At 41.4% G+C, this 22,240-nt stretch overlaps 1 protein-coding gene across 13 annotated transcripts in view; it reads right to left on the minus strand.

The window, feature by feature from the left end:
- Positions 1–10,572: 10,572 nt before the first annotated feature.
- The window catches only part of DOCK7 (dedicator of cytokinesis 7), a 695,569-nt gene continuing 683,901 nt past the window's right edge, over positions 10,573–22,240 (minus strand). For all 13 annotated transcript variants that reach the window (XM_053693655.1, XM_053693653.1, XM_053693652.1 and 10 more), the window contains one exon: positions 10,573–13,561. In XM_053693655.1, coding sequence (XP_053549630.1) covers positions 13,519–13,561 — 43 coding nt within the window. In that variant the 3' untranslated portion in view covers positions 10,573–13,518. The remainder of the gene's footprint in view (positions 13,562–22,240) is intronic.

Genomic DNA, 22,240 nt, shown 5'->3' on the forward strand with positions numbered 1-22,240 from the left:
TGGATACTCACATAGGATGCGCACTATAATGCAGTGCAAGCAACACAGGCTGGTATATCAGAGCCCACCAGCTGACTCACTCCAGATTACAGGATCCACAGTCCACAGAGGAAATAAATCCCTCAAATAAAGCTCACAAACCAAATAAAATAAATATCGGAAGAAATGGGATATCATTTATTAAAAGATAAATTAAAATCAATACAAAAAATTCTGCTACGCGTTTCAAGGTGCTAGTGGCCTGATGAAAGGGTGCCAGCTGATAATCTTTTCCATTGAAGTAGAAGACCCCTGGGCCAGGCCGCAATGTTCTACCCTACGCTTGCACTAAGCAGAACATGGTAAGGCACTAATCACTGCAGACACCACCGTTTGCAGTTGATCCGCAAAATCTGACGGCCAGCGGCCCTCTCCCTCAGGAGGATTAGTCGTGCCCTGGGGAGCTGCATATGTAATCAGAGATGAATGTAGGGAACGCACCTCACGGGTAGTGATGTTGCAAACCTAAAAATTTGCGTTCGCGAACGGCGGACACGAACTTCCGCAACTGTTTGCGAACGGGCGAACCGCCATAGACTTCAATAGGCAGGCGAATTTTAAAACCCACAGGGACTCTTTCTGGCCACAATAGTGATGGAAAAGTTGTTTCAAGGGTACTAACACCTGGACTGTGGCATGCCGGAGGGGGATCCATGGCAAAACTCCCATGGAAAATTACATAGTTGATGCAGAGTCTGTTTTTAAACCATAAAGGGCATAAATCACCTAACATTGCTAAATTGTTTGGAATAACGTGCTTTAAAACATCAGGTATGATGTTGTATCGATCAGGTAGTGTAAGGGTTACGCCCGCTTCACAGTGACAGACCAAACTCCCCGTTTAAAGGGACAGTCTACACCAGAAATTTTATTGTTTTAAAAGATAGATAATCCCTTTATTACCCATTTCCCAGTTTTTCATAACTAACACATTTATAATAATATGCTTTTAACCTCTGTGATTATCTTGTATCTAAGCCTCTGCAAACTGCCCCTTTTTTCAGTTCTTTTGACAGACTTGCAGTCTAGCCAATCAGTGCCTGCTCCCAGATAACTTCTCGTGCACAAGCACAGTGTTATCTATATGAAATACGTGAACTAACACCCACTAGTGGTGAAAAACTGTTAAAATGCAATCTGAAAGAGGTGGGCTTCAAGGTCTAAGAAATTAGCATATGAACCTCCTAGGTTAAGCTTTCAACTAAGAATACCAAGAGAACAAAGCAAAATTGGTGATAAAAGTAAATTGGAAAATTGTTTAAAATTACATGCTCTATCTGAATCATGAAAATTTATTTTGGCCTAGACTGTCCCTTTAACGCACCGCAAACAACCGCAAACAGTCCATTTGCACAACCGCAAACTCCCCATTTGCACAACCGCAAACTCCCCATTTGCACAAGGTTGGATACCAAGCTAGCCATGTCCCGTTCCTTGTCCTCACTGATGTCATTGAAGGTCTCTTCCTCCACCCAGCCACGTACAACACCAAGGGTCCCCGAAAGGTGACAACAAGCCCCCTGGGACGCCTGCTGTGTTTGGTCTTCCACCTCCTCAAAGCCACCTTCCTCCTCTGACTCCTCTTCTTCAGACACCTCTCTCTGCGTTGCCTCTCTGCGTTATTATAAGGTGTGTTAAGTAGTACTATTCCTATCAGTGTAATCCCTGTTAGGTCCCCTATCAGGGGACGTGTATATGGCATGGATTTTAGGAACCGGGAGATGGAAAAAGATGCTTGGTCGGTCCTCCTACTTCAAATTTGTGGCACTGCGCGTGCAATCTACTGTGCCACCAGATATGAGTGGTATGTTAAGTAGTACTATTCTGATCAGTTTAATCCCTGTTACGTCCCCTATCAGGGGACGTGTATATGGCATGGCCGAAACACAAGTGGCTGTCAGATAACAGTCCGGCCACGAGATAGATAGATTTGATAGATAGATACATAGATTAGATAGATAGATCAATAGATGCAATAGATACATTTGATAGATACGATAGATACATAGATAGATTTGATAGATAAATAGATAGATTTGATAGATAGATAATTTCCCAGACAGAGAATTACAAGACGTGCGGTCTGTGACCCATGGTAAGGTTCCCAGAGGCAGTTGCGGCGCCCGAGGCTCTGATTAGAACAGAGCACTCTGGAACGTATCTGCCCTCGGCCGAAATCGGAACATTATTTAGATTTCTGTCTGTCGGCCAAATGTCCGTCTGCCAAATGTCCGTCTGCATTTTGTCAGAGCACCGCGTGCAATCTACTGTGCCACCAGATATGAGTGGTGTGTTAAGTAGTACTATTCTGATCAGTTTAATCCCTGTTACGTCCCCTATCAGGGGACGTGTATATGGCATGGATTTTAGGAACCGGGAGATGGAAAAAGATGCTTGGTCGGTCCTCCTACTTCAAATTTAGGGCACTGCGCATGCAATCTACTGTGCCACCAGATATGAGTGGTGTGGTTTTTCAAGCCACAGTGCAGCACCAGAGGCCAGAAAAATTTGGCATGTACACATGCCTGAAAAATTAGGTATTGTTGCAGCCGCTGCTGTAGCAGCGGCCAGAAAAATTGATGTTTGTTTCCCAGGCAGAAAGTGCCCGAAAACATTGCGGCTTGAACCCTAGTTGGTGGCGGATAAGTCACGCAAGTCATCCGGCATTCGAAGATAAAATACAGCAGCGTGTGGACCATTTTTAGCCCAAGGCAGCTCATCTCATCAGGCCTTTTTTAGTCGAATGTATCGCCCAATGTCAGTCCCTTCGGGATCCATCCCTCATTCATCTTAATAAAGGTGAGGTAATCTAGACTTTTTTTGGCCTAGGCGACTTCTCTTCTCAGTGACAATACCTCCTGCTGCACTGAAGGTCCTTTCGGACAGGACACTTGAAGCGGGGCAGGTCAGTTCTATCGCAAATTGGGATAGCTCAGGCCACAGGTCAAGCCTGCACACCCAGTAGTCAAGGGGTTCATCGCTCCTCAGAGTGTCGAGATCTGCAGTTAAGGCGAGGTAGTCTGCTACCTGTCGGTCGAGTCGTTCTCTGAGGGTGGACCCCGAAGGGCTGTGGCGATGCATAGGACTTAAAAAGCTCTGCATGTCCTCCATCAACAACACGTCTGTAAAGCGTCCTGTCCTTGCCGGCGTGGTCATGGGAGTTGGAGGATTACTTTCACCTCTTCCCCTGTTAGATTCCCGTTGTGCTGTGACATCACCCTTATACGCTGTGTAAAGCATACTTTTTAATTTATTTTGGAACTGCTGCATCCTTTCCGACTTGCGGTAATTCGGTAACATTTCAGGCACTTTATGCTTATACCGGGGGTCTAGTAGCGTGGACACCCAGTACAGGTTGTTCTCCTTCAGCTTTTTTATACGAGGGTCCCTCAACAGGCACGACAGCATGAAAGACCCCATTTGCACAAGGTTGGATGCCGAGCTACTCATGTCCCGTTCCTCGTCCTCAGTGATCTCACTGAAGGTATCTTCTTCCCCCCAGCCACGTACAACACCACGGGTACCAGATAGGTGACGAGCACCCTGGGATGCCTGTTGTGGTTGGTCTTCCTCCTCCTCCTCCAAGCCGCATTCCTCCTGACTCCTCTTCCTCACAATCCTCTTGCCGCTGGTCCAGCAAGCGATGCTGATAAGGCTGTTTCTGGTGGTGATGGTGACCACAACTCTTCCTCTTCACGCTCATCTACGGCCTGATCCAGCACTCTTCGCAGGGCACGCTCCAGGAAGAAAACAAATGGTATGATGTCGCTGATGGTGCCGTCGGTGCGACTGACTAGGTTTGTCACCTCCTCAAAAGGACGCATGAGCCTACAGGCATTGCGCATGAGCGTCCAGTAACGTGGCAAAAAAATTCCCAGCTCCCCAGAGGCTGTCCTAGCACCCCGGTCATACAAATACTCGTTAACGGCTTTTTCTTGTTGGAGCAGGCGGTCGAACATTAGGAGTGTTGAATTCCAAGGTGTCGGGCTGTCGCAAATCAAGCGCCTCACTGGCATGTTGTTTTGCCGCTGGATATCTGAAAAGTGCGCCATGGCCATGTAGGAACGCCTAAAATGGCCACACACCTTCCTGGCCTGCTTCAGGATGTCCTGTAAGCCTGGGTACTTATGCACAAAGCGTTGTACGATCAGATTACACACATGTGCCATGCACGGCACATGGGTCAACTTGCCCAATTTCAATGCCGCCACCAAATTACTTCTGTTGTCAGAAACCACTTTGCCGATAGCCAGTTGGTGCGGAGTCAGCCACTGATCGACCTGTGCGTTCAGGGCGGACAGGAGTGCTGGTCCGGTGTGACTCTCTGCTTTCAGGCAAGTCAACCCCAAGACGGCGTGACACTGCCGTATCCGGGATGTGGAATAGTACCTGGGGAGCTGGGGGGGTGCCGTTGATGTGGAGCAAGATGCAGCAGCAGCAGAAGAGGACTCAGTCGAGGAGGTTATGGAAGAGGATGGAGTAGGAGGAGTAGAGGAGGTGGCAGCAGGCCTGCCTGCAAGTCGTGGCGGTGTCACCAACTCTGCAGAGCCACGCATTCCATGGTTGTCAGCCGTCAGCAGGTTTACCCAATGCGCAGTGTAGGTGATATACCTGCCCTGACCATGCTTTGCAGACCAGCTATCAGTGGTCAGATGGACCCTTGCCCCAAAACTGTGTGCCAGACATGCCATTACTTCCTTTCGCACAATCGAGTACAGGTTGGGGATTGCCTTTTGTGAAAAGAAATTTCGGCCGGGTACCTTCCACTGCGGTGTCCCAATAGCTACAAATTTTTGGAACGCCTCAGACTCCACCACCTTGTATGGTAAAAGCTGGCGGGCTAAGAGTTCAGACAAGCCAGCTGTCAGACACCGGGCAAGGGGGTGACTTTGTGACATTGGCTTCTTACGCTCAAACATGTCCTTGACAGACACCTGACTGTGGGCAGATGAGCAGGAACTGCTCAAGGCGAGACACGGAGTGGCGGATGGTTGAGAGGGGGCAAGGAGGACAGCAGTGGTTGACGTGGCTGAAGATGCTGGACCAGGAGGAGGATGGCGGCTTTGAGTTTGTGTGCTGCTTGTACTCATGTGTTGATCCCATAGGCGTTTGTGATGTGCGATCATGTGCCTTCGCAAAGCAGTTGTACCTAGGTGGGTGTTGGACTTCCCACGACTCAGTTTCTTTTGGCACAGGTTGCAAATGGCATCACTGTGGTCAGAGGCAGACACACAAAAAAAATGCCACACTGCTAAGCTCTGCAATGACGGCATTCTGGTGGTGGCAACAGCATGCGTTGATTGGTGTGCTGTCTGGCTGACCCCGGGTGCCGATGCATGCTGTCTGGCTGTGCCACTAGCTCCTTGCGACGACCTCCCCCTGCTTCCAACTCGTCTCCTCCTCCTCCTCTCTGTCTCCCCATCTGAACTTTCCCCCTGTTCTTCTTCTCTTCTAGTGGGCACCCACTTGATTTCACAGTCAAAAAAGATTTTTTTTTTTTTAAATTTACACCACTGTTACAACAGATATGAGTGGTGGCACTGGGCAAGTGGGCACAGTATACGCTGTGAGCCTGGCACACACGCTGGCAGGCAACTGCAATTAGATTACACAAGCAGACTGATGTTTCACAGTCAATACATTTTTTTTTTTTTTTAATTTACACTCCTGTTACACCAGATATGAGTGGTGGCACTGGGCAAGTGGGCCTGGCACACACTCTGGCAGGCAGGCAACTGCAATTAGATTACACTAGCAGACTGATGTTTCACAGTCAAAAAAGTTTTTTTTTTAAATTTACACTACTGTTACACCAAATATGAGTGGTGGCACTGGGCAAGTGGGCCTGTCACACGCTGGCAGGCAACTGCAATTAGATTACACTAGCAAACTGATGTTTCACAGTCAAAAAAGTTTTTGTTTTTTTTTAAATTTACACTACTGTTACACCAGATATGAGTGGTGGCACTGGGCAAGTGGGCCTGGCACACACTCTGGCAGGCAGGCAACTGCAATTAGATTACACTAGCAGACTGATGTTTCACAGTCAAAAAAGTTTTTTTTTTTTTTAAATTTACACTACTGTTACAACAGATATGAGTGGTGGCACTGGGCAAGTGGGCACAGTATACGCTGTGAGCCTGACACACACGCTGGCAGGCAGGCAACTGCAATTAGATTACACAGGAAAAAAACAACAAAAAACAGACTGATATTCTAGCCCTAAAAAGGGCTTTTTGGGGTGCTGTCCTTACAGCAGAGATCAGATGAGTCCTTCAGGACTGTAGTGGACACTGAATACACTAGCCTAGCTATCAATTTCCCTATTAAATCAGCAGCAGCTACTCTGTCCCTCCTCTCACTAAGAAAGCAGCTTCCGAATGAATCTAAAATGGCTGCTGTCCAGGAGCTGGGAGGATCTGGGAGGGAGGGTCTGCTGCTGATTGGCTGGAATGTGTCTGCAGACTGTGAGATACAGGGTCAACGTTTACTCAATGATGACGAATAGGGGGCGGATCGAACATCGCATATGTTCGCCCGCCATTGCGAACGCGAACAAGCTATGTTCGCCGGGAACTATTCACCGGCGAACAATTCGAGACATCACTACTCACAGGACGGAGAACCCTCAGAGATGGACGGATCAGTAGTACTAAACATCTTTTTCTTTCTAGATGTAGTAATCTTGTCAAGGCATGTGGGACAGAGTTGAGCAGGCGGATCTACCAGAACTTCCTCACAAAAAACACAGGTATTAGACTTTGTTAAAGAGGGAGTACCCTCCAACGTGTCATAGTCCTCCATAGCTTATGCCTTTATTACGGACTAGATATAATATATAAATGGCACCTTTATACTTCCAATGGCCGGGGCACTCACCACCTCCTTAGACCCGGACCACAAGAAAAAAAACGCTTTGACTCCTGCAACCGCCGGTTAAGAAGAGGAAGTTGAATAGGCCCCACACGGTCACGTGGGGTGCCTCGCAGAACCACCCCTGCACTAGGGAGAAAAAACACGCCAAATGGGCCGCGTAAAGTAACTCCCAGAATGAAATCTGTAGTCCACCCATTGCCAGAGCCTCATCTCACACACATCACAGCAATGACACAACAATAACATTATGTACAACCCCCCCCCTGTTCAATAATCCCCCTTCCAGGGATATTAACCCTTGATTCTATAAAGATAAAATGCGTCACACACTGTGACCCTGTCTTCTTGCGTTATCATTATGTATATAAAAAATGAAACTATCTTACCAGAATCTATGCCGTGGAACAGGAACACGGCCTCTCAAGTGTGACAGTATAGTAGCATCGCTCCTGACATGGACTTGAGTGCAGGAAGCAGGCAGCAAAACTCCTCAACACTGATTGCTTATGGAGTTGTTAATGTGAGTCTGGATGGTTTCGCAGAAAGACTCTCACAGCATCTCCGGACTCTAACTTTCACCCATGCTCTCACTGAGAAGCTGACAGGACTACTTAAAACTCCAGTCCCATAGTGAGTACTACCCTCCATAAGAGACTACTCTGAATCTTCCGACACTTCTCTGCCAACCTCCTGTGGTGAAAGGCAAAGAATGACTGGGGGATGAGGGGAGTGGGGGAGGTATTTAAGCCTTTGGCTGGGGTGTTTTTGCCTCCTCCTGGTGGCAAGGTTCTTAATTCCCACAAGTAATGAATGAAGCCATGGATTCTCCTCCCGTTTAGATGTAAAGAGGACAATTTGGGTAACAATTTCTGCAAAAAGGTAGAAACAGATTCAACAACACAAACTGCAAGATTAGGAGTATCCTTGTTGTAAAACAAGACAGAGAATACATTAATTTGCTGTAGTTGGTGTCTCTGTTTTTATAGTTCATCAATAAAGGATGCTTTTGTACTATTTAGCCTCCCCCAGTGTCTAGAGTTAAAATATTACAGAAATGAGTTTCCAGAAGAGCAATTTGAACGCTAATTACTTAAAGAGAAAACGGGATCATAATATACTTCAGTCTATATTAAACTAAGGAAACATGAGGCCACCATTCTTTCATTCTATGCACAATGAGTTCCTACATGAAGGTCTTAAGAAACACCAGGCAGAAAAGCTGTTTCCTCCACCCCAATGTCACCTCCAGATTATTTACATTTCATGTTGGGTTTTGTGCATTGATGTTGCAGTGACCACGGGTGTTGCTTGGGGAGACTTTATAAGTTTCTATTACTGCTCACAGTCTGTCTGTGCTCTCGGATTCATTTTTGCCGACTCCTTGCTACCTCTTTATCACGTCTGTTCCTGTTTGCTATGTTTAACGTTGCTTGCTATGGCCTTCTCACAAGTGCTGTAACCTTCCTTGCGGTCTGAATAGTTATGTTTGACCCTACACGATCAAGAGACTGTTTATTGTATACTGCTATGAGGTTAAGCTCTTGCTGTCCGAATACTTGTGTATGACCCTGCCTGTCTACTGGATTGTGCTTAAAAAATACTGCTACAACTAAACATTTGCTGCCAGTCAACATGGGTATTATTATTATTGGTTATTTGTAGAGAGCCAATAGATTCCGCAGAGCTATAAACATAGGCGGAGTACAACAAAACATGTATAGGGATCAAACAGGTAGAGGGCCCTGCCAGGAGTCGCACTGTTGTAGTCAGCTCTTAAGAAGGTGATCTACAAACAGCTGGACTCTTAGGCTTACATGCTACGGGGGTTTAGGGGATAGCAATTGAGGCGAGGAACTGGTATAAAGAAAGGTTAGTGTAGGTTGTATGCATCCCTGAAAAGTGGAGTCTTTAGTCTTTAGGGAGTGCTTGAAGCTTTCAAAACTAGGGGAGAGTCTTGTGGAGCGAGGCAGAGAGTTCCACATGATGGGAGCCAGTCTGGAGAAGTCCTGTAAATGGGAGTGTGAGGAGGTAACAAGAGAGGAGGAGAGTAGGAGGTCATGAGCAGAGCGAAGGGAACAGGAGGGAGAGTATCTGGAGACAAGGTCTGAGATATGGGGGGAGCAGTGCAGTTGAGGGCTTAGTAAGAATTTTGTGTTTAATCCTAGAGGCAAGAGGAAGCCAGTGAAGGGATTGGCAGAGAGGTGCAGCAGAGAAGATGGTGTAAGGAAGATAAGCCTGGCAGAGGCATTCATTATGAATTGTAAAGGAGCTAGGTGGCAGCTGGGGAGACCAGAGAGGACAGAGATGCTGTAATAGATGCGGGAAAGGATGAGAGAGTGGATTAAAATCTTAGTTGTGTCTTGTGTAAGGAAATGTCTAATTTTAGAGATGTTTTAAAAGGTGGAAGCGGCAGGATTTAGCCAAGGACTGAAAGTGAGGAGTGAAAGATCTGAGTCAAATGTGACCCCAAAACATCGGGCATCAGGGTAGGGGTAATAATGGAGTTCGACAGTTATAGAGAGATTGGGGGTCGAGATTTTGGAAGGAGGGGGGGGGGGGGAATAAGGAGCTCAGTTTTGGAGAGATTTAGCTTAAGGTAGTGAGAGGGCATCCAGGAAGAGATGTGAGAAAGACAGTGACACGGGTTAGCAAGGAAGAAGACAGGTCTGGTGCAGAGAAGTAGATTTGGGGGCCGTCTGCATACACATGATATTGGAAACCGTGGGACTTTATTAGGGAACCTAATGACGACGTGTAGATTGAGAAGAGAAAGGGACCGAGGACAGAGCCTTGCGGTACCCCGATAGAAAGTGGTGACAGGGCAGAGGAGGCCCCGGATAAGGCTACACTAAAGGTACGGTTTGACAGGTAGGAAGAGAACCACAAGTGGTCTGTGTCACAAATTCCCGAAGGATTGGAGGGTTTGGAGCAAAAGAGGGTGGTCAACAGTATCAAAGGCTGTGGACAGATCAAGGAGGATAAGCAGAGAGAAGTGGCCTTTGGATTTTGCTGTAAGTAGGTTGTTGGTAACCTTAACGATTGCTGTCTCTGTGGAGTGATGGGGATGAAATCCAGATTGCAGTGGTCAAGGAGGGAGTTTAATGTAGGGAAATGGGATAGGCATGCATATACTAGCTTTTCGAGAAGCTTTGAGGCAAGAGGGAAGTAGGGAAATAGGGCGGTAGTTGGATGGAGAGGTTGGTGTTTAAGATAAGTTTTTTTGAGGATAGGTGTGACCAGTGCATGTTTCATAGATGAGGGAAATATACCGGTACTGAGGAAGAGGTTGAAAATGTGTGTGAGTATAGGGGTAAGGGTAGAAGAGAGTGAGGGGGGAGTAGCTGTGAGGGGATAGGATCAAGGGGACAGGTAGTAAGGGGAGAGCGCAGTATAAGTGCAGAAAAGTGCAGTATAAGTGCATGGGTATGATTCTGCTTTATTACCAGACTTTGATGATAGAAAAATCCTAGAGAATACTGTTTGTTATTTGAATAACTACCGTATTTCTCTATTGGTTTATTGGACTGTGGAAAATAACATTTATTTCATGATTCAGACAGAGCATTTGATTTTAAAGAACTTTTGAATATACTTTTATTATGAAATTTGCATTGTTCTTTTGGTATTGTTTGTTGAAAAGCAGACATAAGGCAGCAGTTTTGCAAGAAGGTTATTTATTTGCAAGAGCACTAGATGGCAGCAAGAACAGGTGAGAATCCATGGTAACATTCTGATAACCACCAAATATGTCAGCTGCATATACAAGGTACACAATGTGTCAGGGGAAACAAGGACCCTAGATTTAGGCCATAGTCCAAGACAACTTGGAGCAAAACCAATGAATACTCTTGTGTTAGACCCTAGCAGCAAAGTGAGCGTTACAGGGTGATTTTACTCCTCATCTGAAAAACCAATGAATAATCTTGTGTGCTTAGGGATAGGCAGGCAACACCCACCATGCATCCTAAAGCCATGATCAATGTCTAAGGATGGTCAGACCCTTGCAGGCCGCCTATCCGAATTTGGCCTTTTAATTTTTTTCGATAGTTAAAGCGGTAGGACTATTGCGGTATAATACTGTGTTCCGTTTAGTGTACATTGAGTGTGTTCCATGTAGTCTCTGAAGTGCTGCGCATGATGCACATTATAATCGCAGGGCTCCCCCTGCAGACAGTATAAGAATGTGAAGATAGAGCATGCAAGGATGTTAGGAGGAGAGCTTTAGCGGAGGTAGGGGCGGGCTAGTGAAATTTGTTTGGATAAGGCACAATGTTAGGCTTTATGGCAAGCAGCGAATTGAGACCGGGGAGGACAGAGACAAGTGTAATGCGGTAAGTTCAAAGAACAAATATATATAATGTTTCAGGCACGAAAATATAATATACATGCTGGCAAAACACTACTATTATATTAATATGATAAATGAAATGTTAATAAATATTACGTTTACAGACACTTAATGTCAACAGCTGGAATATACTTGTGTTTTATGCTAATGATGTCATCTGTAACCGCGCTTTGTTATTGTGAATAATGATTCAATACAATGCTATGTACATGTAATGTATGTAATGTTTGATTTGTTTTAAATTGAATGACGGAGATCCTAATATTATATAAATGTGCTTTAGAATCTGATTATACAGAAAAGAAAAGAAATCAGTCAAAGGAACTTAAAACGTATAACAGGATACACAAGTGACAGACACCAATTAAACATTGACGTAGGATGTGTTTCAATTTAATTACAGGAGCAGGACATGATTTTAATAATCATAAGGAATAAAAACATGAAATGTATTCTACATTAAAACATTTTTCCTTCAGGCATGTGCCCAATAATTACAGTACCATTGTATAGAACTTACAAATCCTTACAAAGTGAACATTTTTGGCGGGGATTTCAATTGAAAAATAAATAAAACCAGCTTTGAGCTTCTATAATTCACACATATCTTGGAAATCTTACACCTTGCTTTTTCGAACTTGAAAAATGAGTTAAACTGCAATACATAGAAAAAAAAATCAGATACTAGATTACATAATTTCATAATCAGGAAGGCATTAAAAATACTGCAACTGAAAATAAAATTACAAAAAAAAGATGTAGATTCAACTGTGTGACGTTGTATGTCCTACACGCAATGTGTTTAATAGTCTTACACATTTTTGTCTAAACAATACAACAAATAATATTCAGTAAATATGATTTGACACCAATTATTAAACCAAGGTTATATCATTTGCAGATGCTGTATTGCATGCAGTTATTTCTTGCAGAATTGTATTTCCAGCTAGAAAACAGAATCTTGCACCATAAAAAACTAAAAATATCTATCTAAAAAGCATAAAGGGGGCAGTACCTTTAAAACTTGCTTTTGATAAATGAATTAGGTAGTTATGCATATTATGTACCTATAGACCATTAGAAGAAATACGTTTGAATGATTTAAGAAAACTAATTTAGACTCAAACAAAGGCTTTAGAATGGAAATATATAAACTATTTAGTTTAACTAAAAAGTGTGCTTTCCTACACTCTACTGATTCTACACAAGATTCACAAAAATATTATGAAAATCATTAAGGAATCATTTTATGTTTTAAGGCAAAACCCAATCAGTATCATGGGGCAAATCCCATAATGGTAATATTGCAAATGAATTATTACACATTGGTACTGTACTAGGCAACCTCTCTACAGCCTTTATTTGAATGATTACAAATCGCATCTTCACCAGATACATAATAGTTTATTTTAGAAATAAATTCCTAGGCTTTCTAATTAATATCCTGTTGTGAAGAAGCTAATACTTAATATTCTATGCAAATCCCAAGTGCCAGATAAATAAATAGACAGTGAAGCAAACATTACTTTCCTTATTCATAAAGAGAAAGTCATTTAAACAACTTTCCAACTTACTTCTATGATCAAATGTGCTACATTCTCTTGATATCCTTTGTTGAAGCATAAACCTAGATGGGCTCATAGGAGCTTAGGAGTGTGCACGTTTCTTTAGCATTCTGGCATCAAAAGAATATTTGTAGTAGTTACACACTGCTACCATAGACATCTAAAAGCAAATGCACAATCCTGATCATATCTAGGTTTTACTCTTCAACAAAGGACGAATGAAGAAAATTGGATAAGAGAAAAAAAATTGTAAAGTTGTTTAAAATGATATGCTCTACCTGAATCATTAGAGTTTAATTTTAACGCTACTGTCCCTTTATCAAACATGACTAAAAAAAACGTATTTCGTTGATTTCTTTTGTGACTGAGAAATACTTGTGCCACGAATTTGGTGAAAATGAACATATTCAACAGTACCTTAAAAACATAAAAAAATACCATTTGAAACAGTCTGAATATAAATAAAAAATAATCTAAACAAATATCAACATTGATTTGCTATAAATAGTGGTAAAACATGGTTGTTGTAACATGCGGCTAGTAAAAAATATATCTAATTGCTGCTTCCAGGAACAGTCCACTGGTGAAATTGAAGACCACCTTTGGCCATAAAGTTGCAATATATAGGACTAAAATACATTGTCTCTTGTCTTCTGGTTATTGAGTCCATAGAGCTTCCTCATCTTTTGTTCAGAGGTCTATTTTCCGTAGACTCATTCTGCTGAAAGAATCCCTGAAGTGCAATAATGACAATTAGTAAGATTGGGATATTTCATAAACCTGAGAATAATTAGAAAGGCACAAGGTTTGATACAAACCATAATCACATAAAAAAAACACAGTAACATTTACTGGTGGAGAGGGACAAACCAAGAATCACAAGAAAGTACTGATTTTTTCAGGACATGAGGTTTTAAAAATAATAATAATAATAAAAAACATCTGAAATGACTTCATTTAGGTCTAAACAAAAAAACAAAATAGTTCAATACAAGGTCCCTTTAACCCCTTGAGTGCTCAGAGCTGTCGCTAGCACTCACCCACCTTTATGGAGATATGGGGGCTCCCACCCAATCCGGCGATCTGGCCTGTATAGTGACAGGCATCGCTGGGGCTTCATGTTTCATGCGGGGACGTCAAGAGCAATGACGTAATGATGACGTCACCTTGCAACTTTATTTAAAACTGACAATTGTCAGTTATAGGCAAATGGGGTTATGTTGCTTAGATGCCTTATCTTGGGCAGCAACAGACCCCCACAACCACCATTGGAAAGGTAATCGTTTACCCTTTCCAATGGTATACGTTTTTGGGGTGTACAATAAACAATAAAAAAGTGAGAAAAAAAAATATTTTAAAAAGTGAAAAAAAAAAAGGATTTGGGGGCCTCTAAAGGCACATAAATAAAGATCAAAATTGCCTGGAGACCCCCAAAATACATATCAGTTTAAGTATTATAGCTAAATGATCACCGTGGTAACGAGCGTTACAGCAGTGATCACCTAGCTGAGAAATGTTGCATTCCCTTTTACAATACGGATCGATATTATATTTGTAATCCCATGATCACCCAGATAATGTGGTTACAAATTAATAAATGGTAGAGGAATGCTATTTAAAAAAACAAAACACCAAATAATATTTTTATAAGCAGTCTTTTAGCGTGTGTGGAAGATGAGTATAACACCCTCTTTACGCAGCTCTCTCCAGCTTTCAAAACTTCTGTATTTTTAATTCAAAGAAGCTTATTTTTTGCAATACAAATTATATATTTTCTAACGACATAATTCCTTTAAAATATCTATTTATTTTGTAAAGAGAATTATGGTGAAGTGTCTCAGTGCTGAGGAAGCAGCTGAGTTCTCTATGAGCGCAGATTCCTTCACTGATGATGCATACGGTATAGAAACTAAATATTTATACACCCTTTGGTGCATCCAATGGGGGGCTACGAGTATTGCTAGCACAAAAATAGACAATGTAAGTGGAATATGGCTCTTTGCTAAAAAATAAAATAAAATATTATTTTATGCAAAGCACCATATTCCCATTAATCGTTGTGCACCTCAATGATGTGCTAGGGATACACGTAGCCCCTCATTTCATGCACCAAAGGATGCACTTTCTACAAATGTCTGCTTTGAGTACCATATTTTAATTTTCCAAGTGGTTAGAACTGTTTAATTGCAGACGTGGTAATCTTGAAATATTTAAAAAAAAAAAATTAGCCTTTTAACTTTTATGGGTGATGTCTGCAATCAGACAGCTGTAGAAACCTGGGAAACTAAGATAAATTAAATAAAGTACATATTTTTGGAAAGTACACCCCTTGGTGCATCAAATAAGGGGCTACAAGTATTGCTAGCACAAAAAGAGACAATGAAATAATAACAGGAATATGGCTCTTTGCTTAGAATTTTTTTTAAAGTAATGCTACTTATTCCATTAATTGCTGCGCACCCAAAATTCATGCTAGAAATATTTGTAGCCCCTCATTTGATGCACCAAGGGGTGTACTTTCTGCAAATGTCTGCTTTGTGTACCCCAATTTAATTTCTCAGGTGGCTAGAACTGTTTCATTGCTGAAGACAGTACAGTAAATTCTAAGATGCTGTTTTTGATAATTTATTAAATTGAATGCCTGCAACAGTGGAAAAAACAGTGAAATGTTATTAATTTCTGCTTATTTCAGACAGGTTACCTACTACAAATATTTTTCCACACAGGTTTTGATGATAGAGCTTAGAAAATAAAATTACGTACTATTATTTATTAAGTCAGGAGTAAAAAAACCTTTTTTTTCACATTTTACGCGCTATTTTTTAAACCGGATGATACATACACATATAATAATGTTATATTTTGAATCTGCTGGGTCTGCTGAAAAAAACAATATATCATTTGTATAGTTTATTCACACAAACTTTACTTCTAAAAGTGTTTAAATATGAACTGCAACAAAAAGCTCAAAACCAGCTTAGCACACAGGTGGGAAATGGCTAAGTAGCCAAAGGGTTAAAAGGACAGTAAAGACCTTGAGATTTGTATATAAAATGTTTATGTGTAACGAAACAACTTTGCAATATATTTAATTATTTATTTTGCCCCCTTTTCCTGTAATTTATCTCTGAAAATTGAGCAATTTCTAATTTTTAGACCTTGAAATGAACCTGCTAACTTATCAAGGCTAACTTTGCTACATGTATGTCCCTAATTGGTTTCATCAGATAACTTCAAAACAATGCACTTTACACTAAAGCCCTGATTGGCTCCTCCTAATAAGGAAAATGGTGAATGTAGTTTTATTGAATTGAATAATAATTATATTATGTAATTTTTTTTAAAAAACCTTAAAGGGACATAAAACAGTATGAACTAACATAAGTTTCTAAATATATAATGCAGCCAAAGCTTACCTGCAAAATGTTTTTTTTCTAACTCTCATTAACCCTTTTAATTCAGGCATAGTTTTGTTTGCAGCACGCTCCCCCCCTGGACATTTCCATATACTGAAGGTGCTATACAGGCCATAGCTATGGCAGAATGCACTCGTGCACATGCACGGTAGGGGGCACAGTCGCATGACACCCGACTAAAGCAGTGCACAGTATAATGCTGAAGCTTTCACTAAGCATGTGACACTATCCCCATGGAAACAAGCAAGCCTCTTGGCAACAAATAATAGCAGTACCTGATGTCCCTCCCATAAGTAATTATCCTCACGTGCACACTTTGTTACATAATAGCTCAGGGTTTGGGGTAAGACACTGATAAGGGGGGGTGGAGCAAGCTTCACCTGGGAACTCTAAAGTGCAAGACATTTTTCTCCCTTTTCATGTAACTTAGCTCTAGAAATTGAAGATTTCTTTCATGTAATTAGCAAGAGTCCATGAGCTAGTGACGTATGGGATATACATTCCTACCAGGAGGGGCAAAGTTTCCCAAACCTTAAAATGCCTATAAATACACCCCTCACCACACCCACAATTCAGTTTTACAAACTTTGCCTCCTATGGAGGTGGTGAAGTAAGTTTGTGCTAGATTCTACGTTGATATGCGCTCTGCAGCAGGTTGGAGCCCGGTTTTCCTCTCAGCTTGCAGTGAATGTCAGAGGGATGTTAAGAGAGTATTGCCTGTTTGAATTCAATGATCTCCTTCTACGGGGTCTATTTCATAGGTTCTCTGTTATCGGTCGTAGAGATTCATCTCTTACCTCCCTTTTCAGATCGACGATATACTCTTATATTTACCATTTCCTCTACTGATTCTCGTTTCAGTACTGGTTTGGCTTTCTACAACATGTAGATGAGTGTCCTGGGGTAAGTAAATCTTATTTTCTGTGACACTCTAAGCTATGGTTGGGCACTTTTTTAATAAAGTTCTAAATATATGTATTCAAACATTTATTTGCCTTGACTCAGGATGTTCAACTTTCCTTATTTTCAGACAGTCAGTTTCATATTTGGGATAATGCACTTGAATCAAATATTTTTCTTACCTTAAAGATTTGACTTTTTTCCCTGTGGGCTGTTAGGCTCGCGGGGGCTGAAAATGCTTCATTGCGTCATTCTTGGCGCGGACTTTTTTGGCACAAAAAATCTTTTCTGTTTCCGGCGTCATACGTGTCGCCGGAAGTTGCGTCATTTTTGACGTTCTTTTGCGCCAAAAAATGTCGGCGTTCCGGACGTGGCGTCATTTTTGGCGCCAAAAGCATTTAGGCGCCAAATAATGTGGGCGTCTTATTTGGCGCTAAAAAAATATGGGCGTCGCTTTTTGTCTCCACATTATTTAAGTCTAATTTTTTCTTTGCTTCTGGTTGCTAGAAGCTTGTTCCTTGGCATTTTTTCCCATTCCTGAAACTGTCATTTAAGGAATTTGATCAATTTTGCTTTATATGTTGTTTTTTTCTCTTACATATTGCAAGATGTCTCACGTTGCATCTGAGTCAGAAGATACTTCAGGAAAATCGCTGTCTGGTGCTGGAACTACCAAAGCTAAGTGTATCTGCTGTAAACTTTTGGTAGCTGTTCCTCCAGCTGTTGTTTGTATTAATTGTCATGACAAACTTGTTAATGCAGATAATATTTCCTTTAGTAATGTACCATTACCTGTTGCAGTTCCATCAACATCTAATGTTCAGAATGTTCCTGATAACATAAGAGATTTTGTTTCTGAATCCATCAAGAAGGCTATGTCTGTTATTCCTCCTTCTAGTAAACATAAAAAATCTTTTAAAACTTCTCTTTATACAGATGAATTTTTAAATGAACATCATCATTCTGATTCTAATGACTCTTCTGGTTCAGAGGATTCTGTCTCAGAGGTTGATGCTGATAAATCTTCATATTTATTTAAAATGGAATTTATTCGTTCTTTACTTAAAGAAGTACTAATTGCTTTAGAAATTGAGGATTCTGGTCCTCTTGATACTAAATCTAAACGTTTAGATAAGGTCTTTAAATCTCCTGTGGTTATTCCAGAAGTTTTTCCTGTTCCTGGTGCTATTTCTGAAGTAATTTCCAGAGAATGGAATAATTTGGGTAATTCATTTACTCCTTCTAAACGTGTTAAGCAATTATATCCTGTGCCGTCTGACAGATTAGAATTTTGGGACAAAATCCCTAAAGTTGATGGGGCTATTTCTACCCTTGCTAAACGTACTACTATTCCTACGTCAGATGGTACTTCGTTTAAGGATCCTTTAGATAGGAAAATTGAATCCTTTCTAAGAAAAGCTTATCTGTGTTCAGGTAATCTTCTTAGACCTGCTATATCATTGGCTGATGTTGCTGCAGCTTCAACTTTTTGGTTGGAAACTTTAGCGCAACAAGTAACAGATCATGATTCTCATAATATTATTCTTCTTCTTCAACATGCTAATAATTTTATCTGTGATGCCATTTTTGATATTATCAGAGTTGATGTCAGGTTTATGTCTCTAGCTATTTTAGCTAGAAGAGCTTTATGGCTTAAAACTTGGAATGCTGATATGTCTTCTAAATTGACTCTACTTTCCATTTCTTTCCAGGGTAACAAATTATTTGGTTCTCAGTTGGATTCTATTATCTCAACTGTTACTGGTGGGAAAGGAACTTTTTTACCACAGGATAAAAAATCTAAGGGTAAAAACAGGGCTAATAATCGTTTTCGTTCCTTTCGTTTCAACAAAGAACAAAAGCCTGATCCTTCATCCTCAGGAGCAGTTTCAGTTTGGAAACCATCTCCAGTCTGGAATAAATCCAAGCCTTCTAGAAAAGCAAAGCCAGCTTCTAAGTCCACATGAAGGTGCGGCCCTCATTCCAGCTCAGCTGGTAGGGGGCAGGTTACGTTTTTTTCAAAGAAATTTGGATCAATTCTGTTCACAATCTTTGGATTCAGAACATTGTTTCAGAAGGGTACAGAATTGGTTTCAAGATAAGACCTCCTGCAAAGAGATTTTTTCTTTCCCGTGTCCCAGTAAATCCAGTGAAAGCTCAAGCATTTCTGAAATGTGTTTCAGATCTAGAGTTGGCTGGAGTAATTATGCCAGTTCCAGTTCTGGAACAGGGGCTGGGGTTTTATTCAAATCTCTTCATTGTACCAAAGAAGGGGAATTCCTTCAGACCAGTTCTGGATCTAAAAATATTGAATCGTTATGTAAGGATACCAACGTTCAAAATGGTAACTGTAAGGACTATCTTGCCTTTTGTTCAGCAAGGGCATTATATGTCCACAATAGATTTACAGGATGCATATCTGCATATTCCGATTCATCCAGATCATTATCAGTTCCTGAGATTCTCTTTTCTGGACAAGCATTACCAGTTTGTGGCTCTGCCGTTTGGCCTAGCTACAGCTCCAAGAATTTTTACAAAGGTTCTCGGTGCCCTTCTGTCTGTAATCAGAGAACAGGGTATTGTGGTATTTCCTTATTTGGACGATATCTTGGTACTTGCTCAGTCTTTACATTTAGCAGAATCTCATACGAATCGACTTGTGTTGTTTCTTCAAGATCATGGTTGGAGGATCAATTCACTAAAAAGTTCATTGATTCCTCAGACAAGGGTAACCTTTCTGGGTTTCCAGATAGATTCAGTGTCCATGACTCTGTCTTTGACAGACAAGAGACGTCTAAAATTGATTTCAGCTTGTCGAAACCTTCAGTCACAATCATTCCCTTCTGTAGCCTTATGCATGGAAATTCTAGGTCTTATGACTGCTGCATCGGACGCGATCCCCTTTGCTCGTTTTCACATGCGACCTCTTCAGCTCTGTATGCTGAATCAATGGTGCAGGGATTACACAAAGATATCTCAATTAATATCTTTAAAACCGATTGTACGACACTCTCTAACGTGGTGGACAGATCACCATCGTTTAATTCAGGGGGCTTCTTTTGTTCTTCCGACCTGGACTGTAATTTCAACAGATGCAAGTCTTACAGGTTGGGGAGCTGTGTGGGGATCTCTGACGGCACAAGGAGTTTGGGAATCTCAGGAGGTGAGATTACCGATCAATATTTTGGAACTCTGTGCAATTTTCAGAGCTCTTCAGTCTTGGCCTCTTCTGAAGAGAGAATCTTTCATTTGTTTTCAGACAGACAATGTCACAACTGTGGCATACATCAATCATCAAGGAGGGACTCACAGTCCTCTGGCTATGAAAGAAGTATCTCGAATTCTGGTTTGGGCGGAATCCAGCTCCTGTCTAATCTCTGCGGTTCATATCCCAGGTATAGACAACTGGGAAGCGGATTATCTCAGTCGCCAAACGTTGCATCCGGGCGAATGGTCTCTTCACCCAGAGGTATTTCTTCAGATTGTTCAAATGTGGGAGCTTCCAGAAATAGATCTGATGGCGTCTCATCTAAACAAGAAACTTCCCAGGTATCTGTCCAGATCCCGGGATCCTCAGGCGGAAGCAGTGGATGCATTATCACTTCCTTGGAAGTATCATTCTGCCTATATCTTTCCGCCTCTAGTTCTTCTTCCAAGAGTAATCTCCAAGATTCTGAAGGAATGCTCGTTTGTTCTGCTGGTAGCTCCGGCATGGCCTCACAGGTTTTGGTATGCGGATCTTGTCCGGATGGCCTCTTGCCATCCGTGGACTCTTCCGCTAAGACCAGACCTTCTGTCGCAAGGTCCTTTTTTCCATCAGGATCTCAAATCCTTAAATTTAAAGGTATGGAGATTGAACGCTTGATTCTTGGTCAAAGAGGTTTCTCTGACTCTGTGATTAATACTATGTTACAGGCTCGTAAATCTGTATCCAGAGAGATATATTATAGAGTCTGGAAGACTTATATTTCTTGGTGTCTTTCTCATCATTTTTCTTGGCATTCTTTTAGAATTCCGAGAATTTTACAGTTTCTTCAGGATGGTTTAGATAAAGGTTTATCCGCAAGTTCTTTGAAAGGAGAAATCTCTGCTCTTTCTGTTCTTTTTCACAGAAAGATTGCTAATCTTCCTGATATTCATTGTTTTGTACAAGCTTTGGTTCGTATAAAACCTGTCATTAAGTCAATTTCTCCTCCTTGGAGTTTGAATTTGGTTCTGGGGGCTCTTCAAGCTCCTCCTTTTGAACCCATGCATTCATTGGACATTAAATTACTTTCTTGGAAAGTTTTGTTCCTTTTGGCGATCTCTTCTGCCAGAAGAGTCTCTGAATTATCTGCTCTTTCTTGTGAGTCTCCTTTACTGATTTTTCATCAGGATAAGGCGGTGTTGCGAACTTCTTTTGAATTTTTACCTAAGGTTATGAATTCCAACAACATTAGTAGAGAAATTGTGGTTCCTTCATTATGTCCTAATCCTAAGAATTCTAAGGAGAAATCGTTGCATTCTTTGGATGTTGTTAGAGCTTTGAAATATTATGTTGAAGCTACTAAGTCTTTCCAAAAGACTTCAAGGGCTCCATGTACTAAGCAGTCAGCAAGCTACCCGCAACAAATCTCGCGTCAAAACTCGCAAACTGATATGTACAAAGTCGTCAACTATGTTCAAACTCGCATCTTTAAAATTGCGAGCGTACTTATCCGCCAAACCTCGCTACCTCTCCATTTTTCACTGTAATTAGACACATTTGACCACCAACTCGCCAAAAACGAATGTACTAAAAAATCTATTTGTCCGCTCGCTACAATTTCCGCTCCCACCTCGTTATTTTTGCCTCGCCACCTTTTAGGTGGCGGGCAAGGTACAAAACAATAGGAAAGTCAATCTAGACGCCAGTCTAGACATATATAAAAAGCAGTAATATCAGCATTGTACAGCATAACTGGCGTCTAATTTGTCTCTCATTTCCATGTACATAAATTGCGCCAAATTTGTCGACTGTAATTAAAGAGTAATCTATATTTTAAATTTGTATTGTATAGTTGTCAATCTTTATAATTATTTTTAGATTAATATTTATATATTATCAGATCCAGATG

Source organism: Bombina bombina, chromosome 10 (assembly GCF_027579735.1).
Source record: "Bombina bombina isolate aBomBom1 chromosome 10, aBomBom1.pri, whole genome shotgun sequence".
NCBI lineage: Eukaryota > Metazoa > Chordata > Amphibia > Anura > Bombinatoridae > Bombina > Bombina bombina.